At 37.6% G+C, this 23,723-nt stretch overlaps 1 protein-coding gene across 1 annotated transcript; it reads right to left on the bottom strand.

The window, feature by feature from the left end:
• Window positions 1-4,971: 4,971 nt before the first annotated feature.
• Window positions 4,972-22,098, bottom strand: rfx6 (regulatory factor X, 6). The gene is made up of 19 exons (XM_058379366.1): window positions 21,690-22,098; window positions 20,685-20,838; window positions 20,485-20,608; window positions 20,340-20,401; window positions 20,153-20,230; window positions 19,440-19,467; window positions 19,144-19,251; window positions 18,329-18,406; window positions 16,133-16,246; window positions 15,580-15,629; window positions 14,824-14,983; window positions 14,606-14,744; window positions 12,992-13,101; window positions 12,788-12,905; window positions 10,987-11,109; window positions 10,604-10,810; window positions 8,664-9,155; window positions 6,911-7,120; window positions 4,972-5,741 (listed from the first exon to the last, which is right to left on the bottom strand). The coding sequence occupies exons 1-19, from the start codon at window positions 21,880-21,882 to the stop codon at window positions 5,557-5,559; spliced, it is 2,733 nt and encodes a 910-aa protein (XP_058235349.1). The 5' UTR covers window positions 21,883-22,098; the 3' UTR covers window positions 4,972-5,556.
• Window positions 22,099-23,723: the final 1,625 nt, after the last annotated feature.

Raw genomic sequence — 23,723 nt, 5'->3', positions numbered from 1 at the left:
ATATTTCTTGCTTTTATCATTTTTCCTTGAACATTTTCTTCTTCAACAAAACTGTATTGCATTCTATACATGACAAAACTTTTACAAATAAGACAAAAATGCTAAAATATTAGCTAAAAATCAAAGCCCCCCCCAAAAAAATTAAAGACAAACTGATTAAATATATATTTACATTAATCAACCAATCACAACTGATTCCGTCCCCAGCCCCATAAAATCCCAATAAAAAAGTGATCACTTCTTGATTCAACCCTTTTGTACAAAAAGACACGAATACTTATGAATTTTAGTGCTTTAACATGTATAATTTCTATCCTGAGTCACTCTATGAATCACTAATCGCTAAAGCTCTTCTGCCACAATATCCGCGGTCGAAAGCGTTTTCTGGATATTCAGAAAAAATAACAATAAATAAATTAATTACCGTTCTACACAAAGTACAGAGTAAATCATTTTACTATTTCATAGATTAGCTAAAATAGCTAAATATATTTAATAAAAGTAAACAGTTGTTGAAGGTTTAGAGAAATGAAGTGATTTCAGTGACATCTGCTGGTGGTACGAAGGTTAATGGGACTCTCTTAAGTCCACACAGAGAGAGAGAGAGAGAGAGAGAGAGCGAGAGAGAGAGAGCGAGAGAGAGAGAGCGAGAGAGAGAGCGAGAGAGAGAGAGCGAGAGAGAGAGCGAGAGAGAGAGAGAGAGAGAGAGAGAGAGAGAGAGAGCGATGAGAGGTTCAGTTTAGTCTGAAACAGTATGAAATATCAGTAATGTGAAAGCTGACATGTGGAGCAGGAAGTGCAGCACGCTACTGAACCTGAGACTTCCTGTGAATTCAGCTGCAGCTTACCTGGTTAAGGTGGTCAGACTACTGGTCAGAAGGTTGTGAGTTTGAATCCCAGCTCCAGTAAGCTGCCACTGCTGGGCCCCTGAGCAAGGCCCTTACCACTCAGCTGTATAAAATGTAAGCTGTTTTGGATAAGGATATCTGCTAAATGCCAGAAATGTAAACAGAACTGTGCTGTGATTATTATTTGTTTGTTTGTTGGATTATTTGGTGCATTCATTTATGTTCAGTAAGGAAACTAACGCCTCCTAGTGGTCCAGCAGCAGGATACAGAACTCTCAGTGCTCGGGTCTGATTCCCAGGCAGCAAACCAACCCAGTGCCGGTCCCAAGCCCGGATAAAATGGGAGGAGTTCGCCAGGAAGGGCGTCCTGTGTAAAACCTGTGGCAATACAAATGTGCGGACCAGTGGTGACCCACAACAGGAAGCAGAAAGAACAACAACAACAACATGTGCAGTCAGGAAACTAACAATGGTGTCTGTTATGGAAGCTAAGCTAAAAGGCACATGCAGGTTACTTTACTTCCTGAACAAGTGCAAGTACAAGTTATTCTCATGCTCAGGGGAATCGCAGTGCAACCGAACTCACACCTCATCCTACAGTCAAGTCTCGGGTTCGGTACCAGTTTCTCATGTTCTGTTTCAGACCAAACTGCGAGCTTCTTATATTAACTCTACACATCACAAATTGTGGGCTGAAGTCTTACAAGTTTCTAATTTTGTTTCTATATATTAGCTATTTAGAGTTTGCATGTTCTCCCCGTGCGTGGTGGGTTTCCTCCGGGTGCTCCGGTTTCCTCCCACAGGCCAAAGACATGCTTCTAGGCTGATTGGAGTCTCTAAATTGTCCATAGTGTGTGATTGCGTGAGTGAATGAGTGTGTGTGTGTGTGTGCCCTGTGATGAGTTGGCACTCTGTCCAGGATGTATCCTGCCTTGATGCCCGATGAGCCTGAGAGGCTCCTCGTGACCTGAGGATAGATCGGATAAGCGGTACAGACAATGAAATGAAATATTAGCTATTTATTTTGTCCCAGATTTTTTTTTTGTGTACTGATGAACACCTGTAGGAAACCATATGTAACCATATGAGTACTTCATATTCGTAAATACATCATATTTCCTATGGCTTTCCTTAAAAGTAGGCTGTTTGTAAAGATTGTATACTGTATCATCTTTATTGAATAGCTTGGTCATGTAGCGTTTCCACAAAAAACGTTGAAAAAACATAAGCAGTTTTTGTGATGAATATGAACCCTTCAAACCCTGTACACTCCTTCTCACTGAAAGCTGATGTCACAACCCTCATTTGCATGTTCACATTGATTGGCTGTTAGAATTTGTTTTTATTTAATTTTTTTTTTTTTATGAAACAGTCTTCCTCTTCTTTGGGCTTTCCCCTTCAGGGGTCTCCACTGCAAATCATCTCTCTCCACCTATCCCTATCTTCTGCATCCTCAACACTTGCACCCACTAGCTTCATATCCTCATTTATTCCACCCATATACCTCCTCTTTGGCCTTCCTCTTTCCCTCCTGCCTGGCAGCTCCATGTCCAACATTCTCCTACCGATATACTCACTCTCCCTCCTCTGAACATGTCCAAACCATCTTAATCTGTGCAGCTCAGAATCACAGGGTTATATTAGTGAACTTAACAAAAGCAAGTCTTAATAGAGATCAAAAACGAGGAGATGGTGATATTTCTAGCTGGTATAACGTAAGTGATAGCACGATGTTCCACATCATTCGGATAAACGGATAAAAAATGGCACACAAAATGCTAGGTGACTCCGTTATTAGAAAATAAACACTTCCAGGTGGTAACCCATGTGTTTTATTCCCTACTTATATGAGATTATCTGTATCTCATATCTTTCACTATACCCTTAAATCTGTTTCATATGTCGAAGGTAAACACACACCAGCAATTTCTTACCTCACTTCCTCATAGGTCTAATTGTTTAGAATGAGTGTTATAACACTCTGTTGGTTCTGAACATCAGAAAATGAGTTAACGACACACACAGATGAGTTAAAAAAAAAACAAAAAACACCATCAACATTTAATTGTAGTGCATAAAATAAAGGACAAAAATAAAACTCTTTTTAATTTGTAAGCTAATGGACTTCAGATCTAATTAAGATGGATTTCCTTTTCTCCAGGCTCACATGAGTGATGTGTAAATGTGTGTGTTTCTCTCCGTCAGGCTGATGATGTCGCGTAATTACACCGGATCTGTTGATCTTTGGTCCGGCTGTGGTACATATGGAGTCTCCCTTCCTAATGCAAAGTTCTGGTTAAACATTCTCCCAAAGTTTGCGTTCCGCCTTCTGTTGTTTTTACACTACAGGCCTGGCAATTGTTGGGGGCATTATTGACTTTGCAATTAAACTATTTTAAACGTGGGGAGTTTGTAATCATTACATTTCGGGCCATCTGTTCCCAGAGCGAGGCCCGAGGAACGGATCCTCCCCCTTGCCTTCGAGCAGACAAAAGACAGCACAATATGTGGCCTGTTTTTTTTTCTCTTTTTTAATCATTAATACTCTGTTCTTTATAAACAGTACAGACAAACGGTCTAAATCATCATGCGAGTATGTATCTGCTCAGTATTTATACAAATACAGCGTTCGGCGCAGAGGCCGTATCATTTCTGTACACAAATGCGGCGTCCAATCTAATGTTACTGATTAAGGTTTTATTAGCTTCCATCTGCTGAAAGGCTAACAGAGCTCAAATTGGAGAACACAGAGGAGGATTAAACCTTTTTCCCCTTTCCTTTCCTCAAGGTCACGATGTATAAACAGCTTGTGACCTCAAACATCTCTATTGGCTTTGGTTTTGGTCAACATCTTTATCACAGCTTTATCTTTCAGCCATTGTGTAAAGGAGAAATCAGCTAATCTGTCCTCGGGGCAGATAGCCGACTTTGATCCACGGCTTCTTCGGCGGTGTTTCCATATACCCGGTTTGTCCGGGTTTTATCTGTTAAACGTCTCTTTTCACGGGTGCTAAGTGAACAGATGAAGATGACATGAAAGATCTAAGTAATCCTGTGCCATTGCTATTGCTACACTCTTAAATATAAAGGAACTTATATGGACAGAGCGTGTGGTTCTGTGAGGAACCTTTAACGTCTGCACAGAAGGTTCCTTGTAGTGGAGAAAGGGTTCTGGAGACTTTAAAAAAAAAGGGGGGTTCTTTCAAGATACATTTAATGAAAGGCACTTTAGGGAACCAAAAATTCTTTTCCTGCCAGACCCAGTTTCTAGTTCTTTATGGCAGCTTTATTTTTAAGAGTGTATTACTAAAACCTCTCATGTTGTTGTTCTTTCGGCTGCTCCCTACATGTGTGAGGGGTCGCCACTTGGCAGAGGTTTTACACCGGATGCCCTTCCTGACGCAACCCTCCCATTTTATCCAGACTTGGGACCGGCGCTACATCCAGTGGCTGGGGTTTGGGCATTTGCTGGGAATCGAAACCAGGCCTTCCAGATGGTAGGCGAGAAACCTACCACTGAGCCACCAATGCAATTTTTCCACACAAATGTTTCTAGTTTCAAAGTAAATGTTGATCTCAAACCCATTTCTGCTCTCTGAGATGCTCCGAGTGCTTGTTCATCTAAAAAGCAGCTCAGATGTGATCTTCAACCAGTAAAATTCTGTGTAAGGTTCTCCAACAGAGGGAAAAACACATGTCTAAAACACACTGTACTCATTTCAGATCAGCCTGAACATCATTCATTTCTTTATACTGATTAAAAATGTCCCAGACGTCATCTCCACTGTTCAGGTAAAAAAAAAAAGATTTAAAGGTCCTATGAGAAATCACAATATATGATATGAATGTAATATTCAATAGTTAAGGATGTAACCCGAATATAATACCGTATTCAGATCTAAATTTGATATAAATCCAAATAAAGACTATTCCTTACTCATTCGTTTGTTTGTTTGTTTGTTTTTTTATTAAAGAAAGCTTGTCAGAAATGTTTACAGAGGCCTGGGATTCTACCGGAGGCAACAGAAATGTCGTCTGAGAAGGTCCTTTTTCATTTCTCGCAGTCAGATATGAAGCCAAAAAAATTCACACACAAGCCACATTCATTAAAACGACAGGCTTGCAGCGCTGCCTGATCCATTTCCACTGTTTATTCATTCATCCTTAGTAACTGCCTGGTCAGGGTCATGTCCATTTAAAGTAGGCTCATAGTTTGTGTACATTTTTTAAAAAATAAATTAAACCAACGAAACTTTAACAAAACATTGATTGTGTTGTCCAGTTTTCCAGTGTTTTGGCTCGCTTATAGCTAGTCGGCTAATGAAACGCTAGAATTCTCTCTCAGTTTTCTACATAAACATCACACACTGTACTGACAATGCTGACATTTCTACCTTCAAGGACATTTTTCCAGTTTCCCAGCATTCCAGGGGAAAAATGGTTTAGGCCACGCCCACTTTGGGTTTAAATCTAAAGACAGGCTACGTTTACAGGTACGGGAACGGCTATTTGAAGCACTAAGCTAATACAGACAGCGTCATTACGTTACATTTACATCTGTGTGACATTTACATTAAAATAATTTTATATATACAACATTTCTTTTCTAAAACACCTTTTTTTTTATACAGATCTGCAGAGTCCTTCTGGTATAAATGGGGATTATTTTCTTCATCTGTTTATCAGTGATTTAAGGTGATGTTAAAAGTTACTGTGGTCCTCCGGTTGAACCCATGAACACGGTGTTGATGGGAGGCAGGGAGGACACCATGTCCCGCACCTCAGCGCCGCTGTGGTGAGGTAGCAAGGCATCTTGGGAATGGTGATACGGAGCAGCAGAGCCATACATGCACGGAGAAACGGAGCAAGGGATCGGAGGCGCTATGGAAGAACCTGCAACAGATAGATGGTGCGCGAAGAATGACTGAAAATGGGCTGAAAAGGTCAAAACCTCTGCACCGTGACTCTCGACCCTTGAACAACACTCTATTATCTCTCCTGCTTCTGCCATCTAAAATAGTTACTCACTCAATATTTACATCATCCTTTTCTCACCGTAACTTCAAAATAAATCACAGCAACCATATTACTGACTCTTATTTTCTACACCAGTTCCAGGTAGATTTCTTGCTAGCTCAGAATGCATGCTCTGCGGCCCAGAGATTCAGTACGTCACATTAGCATCCGCTACAAATTTGCATATTGGATGTGATTGGTCTGAAAGCTGGAGGCTATATTTTGTGACATCACAAAAAAGCGATCATTATAAAAATGATATCAATGGTTTCTCCTCCAGTCTAAATAGCAATAGAAGATTTATAAGTTTAAAAATGATTATGATGATGATGATGATTAACAACAACGTTAATAATAATAATAATAATAATAATAATAATAATACATTTGCAAGTTGTATGTAATTGGTCTAAAAGCTTTTGAGCTCATTTTACAAGTTACAAATCTTTGATGATGATGATGGTTTATTCTATCATTACAAATATGCCTATATCTTGTCTGCATCTTTGTTTTTCTCTTTTATTATTCAAGGATCATATTTAAAAATGAATAAATAACTAAAAATAATAAAATAAAATAAAACAAAAATAATGCTGTAAACATTTAAAATATAAAAACTAAAATGAATATATAATATATAATATGTATATATTAACATATAAAAAATTTTATGTTATTTCCTTGATTTCAGAAACTCAAAATGAATGTTACAACATTTAAAAATCTAGTGTTTTAATTATCACAATTTCTTCAGGTCATGATAAACTATCAGCAATTAATCTGGACGGTAAAAAGACATAAATAATATTCAACCCTTTTCAGAATGCACTAGCTAAATGCGCTAAACCGTATAGAAACAAACATTTACAGTAACATAACTTATATATGATGAACGCGGACTTTCTGTCAGAAGCACATGATGTAAACCCAGCAAAAACTGTGCAGACAAAATGAATCACCGCATGATCGAATCTCCTCATTTCAACTCTCCCCCTCAGTTCCTTGTAATATATATAATATAAAACGTGAAGTTAATGTCTCCTCACCTGCCGAGCGTGTAAGTAGAGCAGGTTGCGCAGGGTAGTAAGACGCCGTGGGCTTCCTGCTCGTGTCGTTCAGGATGTTGAGAGGGTCGTGGACCTCAGAGTACGCAGGAACCGAGCGAGTGGAGGTCACAGTGCTGATCACCGATACGTGCTGATCGATTAGAGAGCCCATCCTCTGCGTGTCCACATAGCTGCTGTTACTATAGTAACCTGGAAGGGAGGAAGGAAAGCACTTAAAGTACAGAACTAGATTTTTTTTATCTAATGATCGTAGTAGCAACAGAGGAGGTGTTCAGACCTCAGATTATACGTAACAACTGTGACGCAGAACACACACACACACACACTCACACACACCAAGGAGTGGAGTTTCAGGGAAACATAGTTTTATATAATCACGATATTGTATATTTCAGGCTGGAGATAAATAAACACTGAAAAAAGAAATAAATAAAAAATTCACTGTGAGTTCAATATAAGTCTAATGCAAAGCTGCTATAGAAATAAAATTGAATTGAATGAATATCAAATACATAAATATAACTCTATTTATTATTTAATCAGAACAATTTTTCTTATTATTGTGCCCATTTTGCTGCAACATTTATCAAAAAATTTGTGATGCAACTTGAGGTGTTTTTTTGTTTGTTTGTTTGTTTGTTTGTTTTTTGAGGTAAACACCTTAAACTGGCGTAACATGATTTCTCTTTCAAACTCTTACTAGTGAAGACACATGCAGTCTGAAATGACCGTCTATGAGAGCTGTACTCATGTTCGATACACGTGAGTGGACGAGCGCTCCGGGCCGAATGTGTGTGGTGATCCTTCAAATATCACAACTTTTGCTTGATTTTATGTAACATCGAATTATATTTAACAGCAACTACTTCCTTCCTTAGTCCATATTTTCTATCCCTGTTTTTTTTTTTAAGGTTTAAAAGCGAGTACTTATGTTTAAGACACTTTAGAAAAAAAAAAACATTCCTGGATATTTCTACTGAAGATGAAGCTCGGATTAAACTTTAGACGTAATCTCTGGATATGTGTGAATTTCCATCCATAAATATCAACACAAACTTTTGGACTTAAGTTGATGAATCTGATTATAGTATGTTTACACACCGATCAGGCATAACATTATGACCAACTGTCTAATATTGTGTTGGTCCCACTTTTGCGGCCAAAACAGCCCTGACTCATTGAGGCACGGACTCCACTAGATCCCTGAAGGTGTGCTGTGGGATCTGGCACCAAGATGTTAGCAGCAGATCCTTTGCAAGGTTTCGCAACTTACAGGACTTAAAGGATACTTCTGATAGATACTGACCACTGCAGACCGGGAACACCTCCACAAGAGCTGTAGTTTTGGAGATGCTCTGATCCAGTGGTCTAGCCATCACAATTTGGCCCTTCATCAAACTCGCTCAAATCCTTACACTTGCCCATTTTTCCTGCTTCTAACACATCAACTTTGAGGACAAAATGTTCACTTGCTGCCTAATATATCCCACCCACTAACAGGTGCCATGATGAGGAGATCATCAGTGTTATTCACTTCACCTCTCACTGCTCATAATGTTATGCCTGATCAGTGTATGTGTAATGTTTTTTAATTATTGTTAGCATCTTTTAGCTATAAAATATTCCAAAAATGTACATTTGGACCTTTTTTAGCAACCAAACCTGATGATCCCACATTATTAACTGTTTGCTAATGACACAACAAAACATACACCAGCATTCCCATCCTCACCACTGTGTGCTGCGCTGGTGTACACTGGTCCTGAGCATCCTCCTGTAAATCCGTAATCCATCAGCTGCACTCCCGGCACCTCGATGTTGGACTCAGAGGTGGACGGGTAGCTTCCTGACGAGGCTCTGGAGCTGTACGCTGGAGTTACACCACTGCAGCTGCTACCAAAGCAGTCCTTAGCCAGTTGCTGACCACTGAAGGAGGGATAGCGTGAGCATTCACTGCGAGCCTGGTAAACCGAGGGAGGCGTGTGGGTCTGCGTCAGGCTCGTAGGCTGGTAGGTGGAGGAGCTGGAGTAATAGGTGGAGGCAGACAGGCTTTGGTACATGGTATCAGGGAAAGTCTGGCAGGGTGCATGAGACTGGACAGGGCAGCTGACTGGAGATCTTACTGCCATCGGGCCCTGGTTGATCACGCTGCCTCGGTTCGCCATGGCCGGAGAGATGGGAGGGGTGATCAACGGACCGCTGCTCTGGGAATAGTCCAACTGACCTGGATAAAGAAATATTACACATATTTTTTGATACATTCCATAATATGACTTAATAAGACCTAGAAATTACTGAATACATAACAATAACACCAATAAGAAAAATCTATTTTTACTTCTATATTTTAAGAAAAATTCAACAATCTTTCTTTTATAAAAAATGGCTTACTTTTAATTTTGTTTTTTCTTTATATGCAACAATATGTCCTTTTTTTTAAATAAACAATTTTATGATTATTAAGTAGCATGTCTGTGTCTTGTTATATCCAATCCGATTAAACTAACTACTTTAGTAATTTATGTGCAAATTAAAATTAATTTTAATTCATTTTAGTTCATTTTATCAGGGGTCAGTCAGATCTGTTTTATACTTTATTAAGACACTGTTTTTTCTGCTTGCTTCTATTTTAAGTCAAGAAGATGGCTACATTGAGGAAACAAATACGAGCTGATTTTTATTGTCACTATGACACTTTTGACACAAGATTTTAGGCAAGCAGACGTTTAGGAATATTACTGACGTCTCAGTTGTATAAACTTTTATTTATTTTAGCATCAAAATGATCTTCTTTAGAAATCGACTCAATTCCTTCACCTGATTGCTTTCTGGCTTAAAGACAAGTGCTTGATTTAATAGGACTGGCCGAGTTACAAGTGAAAAGCTCTCACCTGCAGAGCTCTACTCTAGAAAAACCTGGCAACCTTGGAGATGGTAATTGCACACAAGTCATTTCAAATAATCTGAACGGGCTGCCCATAAAATCAGCTTAAGCACCTGTTTAAGAGAGATCAATAACTTTCCCTGTGTAACTAGTGATGTATGTTCAGAAACGAAGTCTTCAGCTTTGTGTGAATACACCGATCAGGCATAATATTATGACCACCTGCCTAATATTGTGTTGGTCCCCCTTTTGCTGTCAAAACAGTCCTGAGCCATCGAGGCATGGACTCCACTAGATCCCTGAAGGTGTGCTGTGGTATCTGGCACCAAGATGCGAGCTGGGGAATCCATGTATACTTACAGGACTTAAAGTATACTTTTGATAGATACAGACCACTGCAGACTGGGAACACCCCACAAGAGCTGCAGTGTTGGAGATGCTCTGATCCAGTGGTCCAGCCATCACAATTTGGCCCTTCATCAAACTCGCTCAAATCCTTATGCTTGTCCATTTTTCCTGCTTCTAACATCAACTTTGAGGACAAAATGTTGACTTTCTGCCTAATATATCCCACCCACTAACAGGTGCCATGATGAGGAGATTCATTTGAGGATTATTCACTTCACCTCTCAGAGTTCATAATGTTATGCTTGATTGGTTATGCTTGGTGTATATTTAGCAAACATTTTCGTTTAGGTTCTTGACTCATAGAGCTGATGTTCATCTTTAAGTATATAAGCATTCATATACTGTGTCTATGGATATTTGAACTGTCCAGAAGTGTTTACCAGTTAGTGTAAAGCTGTCTGTGTCTGTCCCCTGGTACACCACCATGGTGGAACCCAATCCATGTTGAGTTCCTTGGACAGGCAGGTGTCCGTACTCTGGCTGGGTCTCGTTCTTCACTGACGAATCGCTGCTCATGATCCCTGCTTTATTACGATTCGCCAAGAAGCATGAACTCGGGGATGCAGTGAACGTCGCCTTACTGGCATCTGACAGCAAAGCATTCAAAACAATATGATTACAGAACAAACTGGCAGAAATTTATATATATATATATACATACATATATATATATATATATATATATATATATATATATATATATATATATATATATATATATATATACATATATATATATATATATATATACATACAAGTTTACCTGCGTTTCTCATATATTTATCCAGGAGATTCTGTAGATCTTGCTCTTTATCGTTATTGAACTGTGTTTCTATTGCCAGCAGGATATATTCATCCAAAAGCATCCGGATGAGATGGAAGGAGCCTGAGAAGAGACATTGTCAATGAGGTATAGGAGTTATACATTCATCACAGCTCATTATAAGCTGCAATAAATACCAGATGACATCAGTGCACTCTTTATAGGGAAGAATTATTCCTCTTATATCTATAAAGCAAAACTGGAAGGTTTTTTTAATTAACATTGTTATAATTTTACATAATAAATTCTAATAATATTTAATGACATTTTACTATTTACAGAACGGTGTAAGTCTTGTTTTTATGAAATTGTAAACTTTTGCCTATTTTATATCCCATCTATCTATCTATCTATCTATCTATCTATCTATCTATCTATCTATCTATCTATCTATCTATCTATCTATCTATCTATCTATCTATCTATCGGACCACAATGGAATATGTTTTTAATAAGAACATGATCAAGGCTGTCTGGGATTCTATTCAAAGAAAGAAGGAGAAGAATCTCTGAGAATTTATGCGTTTGGGGAAAAAGGAAACTTTTTTTAAACTTATTGTTTTACTGCTCAAAATGATAATTATTTCAATACTTTTTAACATTTTACTTTATTTTATTTTATTTTATTTTACAATATTTATTTATTGTATTACAACATTCCTTTGCATTTATTTGTTTAATTGATGAGGGGGAGGGTGTCATTTGTCTCTTTTAGGGGGGCAATACTTCTGGAGTTACCCTTTCTCTCTCTTTCTCACACACACACACACACACACACTCATATTCAATGTATCAATACACTCATATAACTATATCAATATTGTTTACTTTACTTATATTGTTTACTTTGCTGCTATCGACTGCTGCTATAATATGTGTACATGTGTTTATGTGTTTTTTGCACTATGCTCCACACAGACTGTATAGTGGAAGGCTATTTTTGTATTTCTATCTTGTCCTGCACTCTTTGCACCAGGTTGCACACTACGCAAGATATGTCTCTAGGTTAACTTCAGCTAAAAAGTAAGTAATAAGTATAAGTAAAAGCTCTGTGCTGTTTTATGTTCAAAATGTACAAGAAAAAACTCCATCGTATCCATGATGTTTTATATTTCTACTAATTTAGCAAGTAATAAAAACTGCAGTTATTTGAATACACCATTCAGATGGTATGAAAACTAATCACTTCCCCCAAATCTCCAAATTGAAGATACTGTTGAAAACAGGCCCAAGTTGGTTGCTTTGGTGAACTAAAATAAAAATGTTCACTTTTCCTGCTTTTAAAATACTGTGCAATCAGAGATGAAGCACGAGAAATGTTTAGATTTTACAGAAAGGTCTTTTTTTATTCAAGCTCTCTGAATCTCAGCCTGCTGTGTGTCCAGTGAGGTCATGTAATGGCCTCTCTAAGTGCAACTGTTTGGCTAGGTGTGTGTGTGTGTGTGTGTGTGTGTGTGTGCAGGGCCATCAAAAGCTAACATAACTAGAGCTGGGCTCTTCCTAATCAGTGCACACGCGTCCGAGAGATAAAGATTTGTTTGCTCAGGACGGGTCACTACATTTTACAGCACATTGTGGCTTTGTAACCAAACTGAGTGAAGGGCTTTGTGTTGTGGAAGGAAAAGAAAAAAAAAGCTTTAAATAAACTCTTTCCATTCACCAGAACTGAGAAGTGTATGAAGAGAAGAGAATGGAGTGTATCTTTAAGACTGAATTCTGAACTGTTCATGAAAAGACTCACCGAAGCTTGTGGCGTTGTTTAAGGTGAGGCTGTGCATCACACGAGCGCCGAAAAAACTCCATTTCAGTAAAAAGTCCTGAGCTCGTTTCTTCACCGAGCGGCCATTCTGTTTACTGGGCTGTCGAAAGAACGGAAATAAAGATTATTTTCACTCGGTTGCAGCTACTGTGGATGTGATGAGGGTGGACTTTACTTTCAACCAACCTTAATGACTTTCTGTTCCACCACAGAGTCCAGCCACTCGATAAAAGACTCGACGGTGGCGTTTTTTCTCAGGAGGTCCTTTAACTCTTGGAAAACCGCGACCGAGTCGTCTACAAGATGAGAACGACACAATATGGGCTATGAGTACACAATAGTGTAGCCAGAAATATCCATTCAGTTTTGTCTGCAGACTGAAGCCCGAATCTAACTAGTGTAATTTTCTATATATCACAAATTAAACAGGTCAGAAAGTACTGATTCATATTTTACACTTTGCAGTCTAATGCCTTTATACTCAGAACTACTGAACATTTACATATATATTTGGATATATATTTGCACCTTAGGTATAATGGACCTTTGGATGTATATTTGTGTATTAACAGAATTCACTGTTTACATTTACTCAGATGTATATTCAGTCAGATTTTTACAGATGTTTATTTATATCTATTTATTACAAGTACACCACTGTTACCGTCATACAAAATCAGTTTCTAAATTGCACTGACTGCTGTATATATATATATATATATATATATATATATATATATATATATATATATATATATATATATATACATACACACAAACTTTCTATATTGCATTTACAATGGAAACACTTGATGAGAGAGAAGAGAAACGGTATTTCTCCTCTGTATGTCTGCACACACGGTGGTGTTGACAATAAAGAACCTTGAACTTTGAATAAGATGAAAGCTGTTTATATCAGACATCATGATTTTTTTTAAATAACCAATTAAACTGGAACAGTGGTGGTTCAAGTGGTTAAGGTTCTGGGTTGTTGATTGGAGGTTTGGGGTTAAGGCCGAGCACCACCAAGCTTCATTGTTGGGCAATCGAGCAAGACCCTTAACCCTCCCTGCTCCAGGGGTGATGTATTATAGCTGCCCCTGCGCTCTGACCCCAATTTCCACAGCTGGGATATGTAAAGAAAAACATTCCACTGTGCTGTAATGTATGTGTGGCGATAATAAAGTCTACTTGCCCTCAGTCCTTCTTCTTTGTCTAAACTGTATGCTTTTATAATATAAATAATGTCTAATCATTGATTGGTCCCTAATCAACCAATCACAATGAAGACAGAACTGCATATGTTCTACTACGTTGTCGTTTCTATAGTAACGGCTCATTCACAGGGACTTGAGGTATGTCTGATGCTCCGTGTAACATAACAATTAAAATTAATAATGTCTTTTCCTGGAAGGAGTCTCCAGTGTAAGAGCTCGGGAGCAATTAGAGGTAACGCTTCTAATGTTTCTAATTTTCACTCTACGTGATGTCTTATTACCTACAAGAGAAAAATGACGACATCAATATATAAAACTTCATTATATTACTGCTTCATTACAGCACCCTGTCTTTGATTATTCTCCATTAACATCACTCCCAATCACGTTTTTATTCCTAACTTATTCCATAAAATTATTTGTAGGTAGCTACACTCTAAAACAATCGCTTTTTACATCTACAGATCGATCAAATGTCTAGGGTTTATGGGTTTTACGATACAAATCTTGATGCATTATCAATAGTGCTATATTAAAATGAAGTTACTAAGAAGATACAAACAAATCAGTTATTTTGACTCACATTCGGAGTAGAAATCCAGGTCCTGGTCGCTAGTGTTTGAGAGGAGCGCCTGTGAGCCGATGCTGTTTAAATCTACTTTGTCGATATCGTTCACCATGGCTGTCACGACGTTCTGGTCAAAAAGAGCCGGTCTTGCGATCTACAGGGAAAAAAAATACTGTTAAAAAATCTGCAGAAGAATATCGATCATCTAGGTGAAGGTGTTGGGAAATGCTGACCTGAGCAAGGTGTAAGAAGGAAGTCTGGCGCTTTAAGGAGGAGACGAAGCGCCGAGCTATTGGCAGCTTCTTTTCTGACAGGATTTTTGGCAGATTTTCCAAAGATGAAACCATCCAGGGCTCCCAGAGCTTTGCAAAATTTCGGATATCTGTCAAAAGACTAGACATGTTGTTCCAAAATTATTGATTGTTACTGGTATAGTTCAGAAACATTGTGGACATGAGGGAAGGGGTTTGCAGGGTGTTAGGAGGAAAATGTGAGTAAGAAATTGTAATGCAGGTTGAATAGTGTACAACATAAAGAGATAGTCTCTGTACAGTGTTTAGGTTGAGGTGAGTTCTAACAAACCGCAAGTCCACATAAAGACTGGACCAGGATCCCAAATTCCTGTAGAAGTGGTCCAATAAAGGTTCTCAAATAGTTCTTTGTCAGTGAGTTTAGCATTTAACAGAGATGGGACATTTCTACTGCATGTAAGGATCTTTTTAGTGGAAAAAGGTTCTTTAGACTATATAAATGTTCTTTAGGGCGCTAAGAAAAAAAGAGTTCTTTAATGAACCATTTACTGGAAGGTTCTTTGGGGGAACCAAAGATGGTTCTTCTATGGCATCACTAGCAAAAAATTCTTTTGGGGTTTTTCCTGGATATTTATTTCTTGTCCTTTATGTCATCTCCTACAGGAAGCTCAAAGAAATGGTAATTGTTATGCATTGCTGGCTGCTGGCTGATGTTCAACGACCACAGGAGAAACGAACCTTTCCGGCATGTCTTGCATTGTAGCAGGAATGAGAACGTCAGTCAGGACCTGAGAAGCACAAGCAGTTTGACATGAGCTCATGATCTCGTGCCAACACACTGACCAGCATGATTACAAGTTTGTAAGGAAAATAAGCGTGTCATTACATTGCAGTGAGGCCAGGCATAGCAGTCATAGCTTTGTAATCATATACAACTTAATGTAACAGGAATAACCTGAATTCCTCATGTAACTGGGTTTCACATGTCACTCACACTCTCTCTCACACACACAATTATATTCAAGTCAACTTTATATGTATGATGCTTTTAATAATGTACCTTGTCAGATAAATTCAGGATATAAATTTGTAAATGTATCAGTTTATCTCTCATGTTAAAGCCAGAGGTGATGGTGGTATGGAAAAACCCCCTGAGATCTCATGAGATAGAAACCTTGGGAGGAATCAAACTCCAAAGGGAACCTCATCAACATGTGGGTGACACCGGATGCTATTATAAATCATTTCATTGTACCATTATAAATCATTTCACACAAACACACACACACACCTTGTAAAGTATGGAGTCGCACACACAAAATAGATCCACGATTACTGGATTCTCCAGCAGAGGTAAGAGGTGGTCCGGCATGCCTTGCCAGAAATGCAGCAAGAAGTTCTGGATCTGAAATACATGAAAAAATAAATCACTTCAGAAAATATTTAGCACAACATGCTGGTGTGATGAAGTAATGAACACCTTTTACTGTTGATTCAATTTCCATAACATCATATCCTGAAGAGTTTCATTCCTCTTTACAGTCCACAGAGATTTTTTATCATTGACAAGTCATACCTTTTCCCATTTACAGTTATTTAATAATGTCCACAAAACTTATGTTTTATAGCAGCGGTAAACCGTCTTTCCTTCAACAACCTCTATTCACTTTCCACTGAGATAAGAATCAATGTTGGAAATAATGTTGGTGGTTTTTGTTGGTGGAAATAGAGGTTTGGTGAACATAGCTTAAGTAAATACATAGGAAGACTTTCTGACAACCCCCTCCTTTCCCCATGTTGAGTATGTTGTTCCTGCAGACTGAATTGTGTGCAACATAAGAAGACGTATAAGAAGCCTTTATGATCACCACACATACACTACCAGTCAAACGTTTGGACACATCTCCTAATTCCATGGTCTTTCCTGATGTTTATTTCTTTCCACATTGTAAAACAATGCTGAAGGCGGCCGAAATCCACAATAATGTCCTTTGAACAGTTGATATTGAGATATGTCTGCTACTGATGCTCTGTAAAGCCTTCATAACGGCTCTAATCTGAGGTGCTGTTAATTGGTGATTTCTGAGGCTGGTAACTCAAAATGAACTTCTCCTCTGCAGCAGAGGTCAGTTTTGGTCTTGCTTTACTGGGATGGTCTTCATGTGAGACAGTTTCATCATGGTGCTTGATGGGTTTTGCAAATGCACTTGACAATACTGTTCTTGCAAGAACTATTCCAGAACACCTGACCTTCGTGTCTTAAAATAACAACTGACTGTTTTTTGTTGTCGTTACATATGGATTACTTAAGTCCATGTGTGTTATTTCATAGTTTTGAAATCTCCAGTATTGTTCTAGAATGGAGAAAATAAATCCCTAAACAAAAAAACATTGAATTAAAAGGTGTGTCCAAACTTTTGACTGGTAGTGTACATTACAGCACAGTGGATTTCTTTTCTTTGTCCCAGCTGAGAAAGTTGGGGTCAGATCTCAGGGGGCAGATATGATACAGCACCCCTGGAGCAGAGAGGGTTAAGGGTGTTGTTCAAGGGCCCACAGTGTCAGCTTGGCAGTGCTGAGGCTTGAACCCTGACCTTCTGATCAACAAGCCAGAACCATAACCACTGGAGCCACCACTACCATAAAGTGATGTTCTCTGTAGAATGTCTACATTGATGTAAGTTCGATCAAATTACAAGACACAGTAAAAAAGTAAAAAAGTGCACCTTAAGACTGGACCAGGAACCCAGATTCCTGTAGGAGTGGTCCTATAATAAAGGTTCTCAAAATGTCAGGGAGTATGGTTCTGTGAAGAACCTTTAACATAGATGGAACATTTAGTGAGAAAAAAGGCCTTTAAACTATAAAAATGTTCTTTATGGAGCTAGGAAAAAAAGGGAACCATTTACTGGAAGGTTCTTTAGGGGAACCAAAAATGGTTCTTCTATGGCATCGCTGGCAAAAAAAAATCTTTTTGGTTCTTGACAGTTTTATTTATAAGAATGTACATGAAATTTATTTCTGGTCCTTTAAGGCAGCTCCTACAGGAAGCTTAAAGAAATGGTCCCTAAATATGTATTTGTTAAGTTAACAAACAAAACCCTCAGCTTGTCACGTTACCAAGTAGTGAGGTCTTTCTCATGGCACAAGTCTTACTATTTGTTACAAAGCTCTGACCCTGGAAGCTCCTTACAGAAATCTTCACCACATCAGCAATGATCAGTTTTGTCTGTTTTCCTTTCCTAAATTAGTGTACATTTTCATGTGCTTGTTGTGACTCTGGAAATGGAAATGCTAAAACTCTGTAAGCAGAACAGGAGCATTAATATGAACCTTTGATTTGCTTCACTGTTGTCTCTCTTTGTCAGAGCTGCTGTTATAGAGAATGAAGCTCAGATCTTCACCAATTCAACAATGTTATTGCTTTTGCTATGATTAGAGCTTGTTGAGAATGTGTATTTAATGATGTTTAATTCTCAGATCTTACCTCGTCAAAGTTGACACTGATGGCGTTGTCGAGAATACACTGGCAGTGAGTTTTGTACATCATGATCAGCGTGTCAACCTGAATTAGAAATGCATCAGGGGGAAAAAAAAGTTCAGAAAGTATACAAAAAAAAAATATGAACAGTCACAAAAATGAGAAATAAGCATGAAAAAATGCACATAATGTGTATTTATTAAAAAACTATATATTTCAGGTTTTTTTTGTTTTAATTTTAGGGTTACAAAAAGATATTTAATATCATGTTTATTTTGCAGTGTATGAATAGTTAATAACATTGGCTTTTACTTAAAGTATTTGCGCCTGTTTTGTCATGTCCAGGTTCAACATTGAAGGTCTTTGTCATGTTCCACTCCACTGTGGTGGTTAATATGAAGTCCATATGAAAGTAGACACTCTGAGCTTTGGGAGTTTGCAGCTTTTCTTAAATATTTCTGTTTTTACCTCGCCTACTATATATTCAAATGTTGATCTTAAACCCATTTCTGCTCTCTGAGACGCTCCGAGTGCTTGTACATCTAAAAAGCAGCTCAGATTTCATCTTCAACCAGTACAATTCTGTGTAAGGTTCTCCAACAGAGGGAAAAACACATGTCTAAAACACACTGAGAGCCAACAGACTCGTTTTAGATCGGACTCACAGCCTGAACATCATTCATTTATTTACACTGAGTGAAGATGTGCCATAAGATGATTTCCATTCTGCTGGCAGAACAGTAAACCAGGGTAACAGAAGTCTAGAGTAAAATTTCAAGCACCTATATTGTACCGGCTAAAAGATATAGTACCAGACAAACCTTTTCTTTCGAAATGGACTCGTGAAGCAATAAATGTTGTGCACTTGGGAATTCTGGGAGCAACGTTCCAGTTTTAGAACTGAGAGAATATTTTCGTGTGAAACCTCCCTGTGAATTACAAACAAGAGACATATATATATATATATATATATATATATATAAACTGAACATCTTTCAGGATCATCTCATGAGTTTTATTTCAGGTTTATTCACAAAAACTCAATATATATATATATATATATGATATAAATGAGTCAAAGTTGAAATAGTAACCTAAAATAAATAAAAATCCCAACCTCGTTTTTGAGCTTGCTGCCAGAGAATCTGTGAGGAAACACACGAGATGAACACGCTCACAAAAAGAAAGTTCACCATCAAAATAAAATACAAAGAAAAAATAATAATTTACAGACTTTGTGGTCAAGTGCAAAAGGTTGTAGCCCTTTTAAAACAAAGAAATTGTGCTTTGTCGCATTTATCAACAATTTTTTTTTAAATTATTATTACAATGAAGAAATGGTCAATTTGTGTATTTTAACATACACCAATTTAAAGCTAAAAATATCTTTATTTAATTACAGAATTTATTAAAATGAATTGTTACAATTTTCGGGTTCACTCCAAGAAGAGGTCTGAATTAAACTGCTTATTTATTTGCTTATTTATTTATTTAATTTTATTTATTTATTTATTTTCAATATTTGGTTCTGCTTCAAAACATGCCTGGAGTTTGAGAGGGTCATAGAATGTTTATTTCCAACTTTCCAACCAATCTTTCTGTCCATTTTGTCTTATTGTTGGCTAAGTACAACAAGTTAAAGGTTATGAGATCAATTCGATGATTTGTAGAATTGGAAAACTAGAGGTACATTTTTAATTTTTTAACATAAGGTTGTACAAACGTTTGCACTCGGCTGTATGACGTCACAATGTTCCCTGATACATGAAACGCTCCACTTTCAATTCACCTTTCAGTTCTGACATAACAAGCTCAGAGCTTTATGTTTACCTGGTCAGACCTTTCCCTGAGTACACTGAATGATAATAAGCACTGCTCTCCTTAATCCCGATGCCATAGTAATGATACCTAAAATAAAAAAATAAATAAAAATAACCATAAAACACGCTGTAGGGTATAAACACTGATATATAAAGATATTTGACGCATGAATCGAATACTAAATTGCGTTCCTTACTTTGAATGGCCTCGGGTGCCGAGCCTCCTCGTGGTCAGGAGTGGGAATTTTTGCCGTATGGTCTACAGTTAGATTGAAAATATACAAATATGACACAACAATTAAACACTCAAGAACCATTTTGTTCTAAATTAATTATACTTACCTTGCCAAAAGTGGCAGCGCAGGCAGGATCTAATTTCTCCTTGCGACAGAAGTCTAGGTAATGTGCATAAAGGATGCACCGAGGCAAGCAGACTCCTTCACAAACGATATAATTTTCCTCGAGCCTAATTGACAAGAACACGTTAGAAGGAAAATCTCCAAAAGCAATATCAAGACAGATGAAATTAAAGCTTGCTATACCACTGAAGCGTTAACTGAGTTTGTTTCTTCTTGTCCTTGATGATTTCACTGATGCTCTTCTTCGGCACCGTTTGCCTCAGAGTGAAATTCTTCGAATAGTCAAGATGGTCTAAGTCATCTTCTGAGGAGATGGTTCCATTGCTTTCGTCGGCCTCTGTTAAATAAATGACTCTCTGTATAAACGTATTGTATTTAAGTAGAACCACGTGTCGTTGACCGAACGCTTAGTCCGGCAGCACGTCTGCTTAAATTTCATTGAAAGCCAGAAACACTTTCCTGTGCTTTTGTGAAAGATTTGTAAGGTTCGTATCAAAATACATGAAGTTCGTGCCTTCATTTTCATGAAGCAGGAGAAGAAAAAGAAGACGAGGATCAACAACAACAGAAAGAAGAATAAATAGATGAGGACAAAGAGGAATAACAATAAAAAGAAGAAGAAGAAGAAGAAGAAGAAGAGCAACAATAATAAATAAAATAAAAAAAAAGATGGTGAGGAAATGAATAAAAAAAAACAATTCTGAAAAATAAATAAATAAAGATATGAAAATGATTTGATATAAAATGGACCAGTAACAGATAAAAAGTCATTCTGAAATATAAAGAAAAAAAACAAATGATAAAAATTAGCAAATCATCTATTTCAACATTTCTGTTGCTTTTTTGGCATTTTTATTGTTTTGTTTCTTTTATAAATCAATTTATTCCAATTATATAAGTGAAAAGTGGGTTGCTTCCGGTTAAGCATCTCATAGCCTAATAATTCAAGTGAAAAAAAAAAAGAGAAAAAGTTCTTGTCCAAATTATTTTCTTTTACATTGATTCTACTGTATGTTTATGAGCTATGAAACAATTACTGTGGATAACAAAACTTAAAACATAATGTAGTCATTAAGGCAAAATAGCTCAGTATCCGCTTTTCTATCCCATTTCCTCTCATTAGCACTCTGATTACCTCTAAAGTCTCTTCTTAATAATCAATAGAAAACTCTAACCAATGTGTCTCACCTGATTTAATCCCTGAATCCTCTTCCTCTTCATCAAACCTGTCTTTGAAGAACATATTGTTCCTGAGGTTTCTGTGGTCGCCGGGGATGGTGTGGTGGAGATCATCAGCACTGTAAGTCCTCTTCGGCTGCGGTGGCTGTAGCTGATGAAACGTGTCATTAGTCGTCACTGGACTCTCGCTGTTCCTTTTCATTGGTGTGTTATGGAGATGATTAAAAAGGAAACAACCGGGATTGAATTTTGAACTTCAGACGTCACTCAGATGCAAGCATTAACACCTTCAAAACTATAAACCTGTCCAAAGTAGATCCAAAGACGCACATGTCAGATCCGGTTTGAGTCTGATCGGACGATCGTATGGTTATGGGCACAAAACACCTTTTTCCTCTGTCTATCCGTTAATCCACTGAAACAGGTAACACCTTCCGGTCCTAATTAAAAGCTGTGCCGTGTCTGAAATGGTACGTCACTGAGGCGAGTGCCTTGAGGGCATTTATCTTATTTACAGAAGACTGGCAGTAGACCGGGAGTATTAATGATTAACCAGAGGGGCCATCATCTCCTTAAAACCTGCTGGTGTTGCTTTTCAGCTGGCCTACACCTCCATCCAGGGCCGTCACACCACGCTCTTCACTTTCAGACCTGATTTAATAACGTCTACATCCACGTGTAACAAACACACTGTGGTTTAGATGAAAGACATTGATATTTGTTCAAGGAAGACTTCATTTGCATTTTTTTATCATAATGTCCATGTGTGTGTAAGAACCATTGAGAAGAATTTAGAGACATTTCACTGTACTGTATACAAAAAAGGTTCATTTGTCTATATGATCTCCATTTTATGTGTTTTGTTATGAGTGTCAGCATTCCTGTAGAAAATATTCTATTTTAATTTATATCATACTTTATAATACTAGAGTTTTCATTTGATTCACTCAAGTAATAGGGTTAAAATAGGGAAAAATAAATGGTGTAAAAAATACATTACAAGAAATTATACACTATGTGACCGAACGTATGTGGACCACTGACCATTATGCCTATATGATGTTCTTCCTCAAAGTTGAAAGCAGACAATTGCATAGAAAGTCTTGGTCTGTTGTAGCGTTACAGTTTCTCTTAACTGGAACTAAGAGGCTTGAACCTGTTCCAGCATGACAGTGCTGCCATGCACAAAGCACAGAGCTCCCTGGTGGAGTGGAAGAATTCGAGTGACCTGTACAGAGCCTTGACTCTGACTCAACCCCACTGAACACCTTTAGGATGAACTGGAACGCTGACTGAACCCCAGACCACCTCACTCCTACTACATCAGTGTCTGATCTCACTAAAGGACTGGTGGCTAATTAATCACAAATCCCCACAACCACACTCCAACATCTAAGAGGAAAGCCTTCTCAGGAGTGTGGATCTTATTATATGAGCAAAATGGGGAATAAATCTGGAATGAGATGTTCATGGAGCACTGAGATGTCCACAAACATTTGGCCTTATCGTGTCTATCTTAGTCAGTAAAGAAATCTTGAATAAAGAAACAGTTAACGAATATTTCTCATTATGGGATCAATAAAAAACAAAAATAAGAATGTTAAACCAATAGAAATATTTAATAATTTCAAGCTTTAAAATGATCTTATCATTTTACTTCTTTTTAAAATATATATATGCTTGAAATTTACAAAAATGCAAGTTTAAAGACATTAAAAATGACCCAAGCATACAAAGAATTTCTAGTGAAAGAAGATGAAACCATAAATATACATTATTTAAGACACCTAGACAAGCATTTTACATTTATCTTCATGTTTATTTGTAGAGATCATGCTGTGACTTTAATGTAACACATATTCCCTCATCCTACCTTGAAATGAATTCCGAGCTAAGCAATTGTATAAAATTAAGAACAGATACGAAAGAAAGTCTTACCAAAGTTCTTATGGAGTTTCCAACACTGGAGTGATAGAGTAAGTAAGAGCAATGCTGGATGCTTGGACTTTCCTGAAGCTGAGGAAGGGGTTTTAATACAAAGTG

Source organism: Hemibagrus wyckioides, linkage group LG25 (assembly GCF_019097595.1).
Source record: "Hemibagrus wyckioides isolate EC202008001 linkage group LG25, SWU_Hwy_1.0, whole genome shotgun sequence".
Classification (NCBI taxonomy): Eukaryota; Metazoa; Chordata; class Actinopteri; order Siluriformes; family Bagridae; genus Hemibagrus; species Hemibagrus wyckioides.
This window is presented reverse-complemented; position numbering and strand designations above follow the sequence as displayed.

Bases quoted from the DNA above. Each gene is read 5' to 3' on its own strand.
- rfx6 (XM_058379366.1), bottom strand. From the start codon at position 21,882: ATGAAAAGGAACAGCGAGAGTCCAGTGACGACTAATGACACGTTTCAT. The intron at 20,839-21,689 runs GTGAGACACATT...TTTATTTAACAG, and splicing joins GGATTCAGGGATTAAATCAG to AGGCCGACGAAAGCAATGGA. The intron at 10,811-10,986 runs GTAAACTTGTAT...CTTTGCTGTCAG, and splicing joins TAAATATATGAGAAACGCAG to ATGCCAGTAAGGCGACGTTC.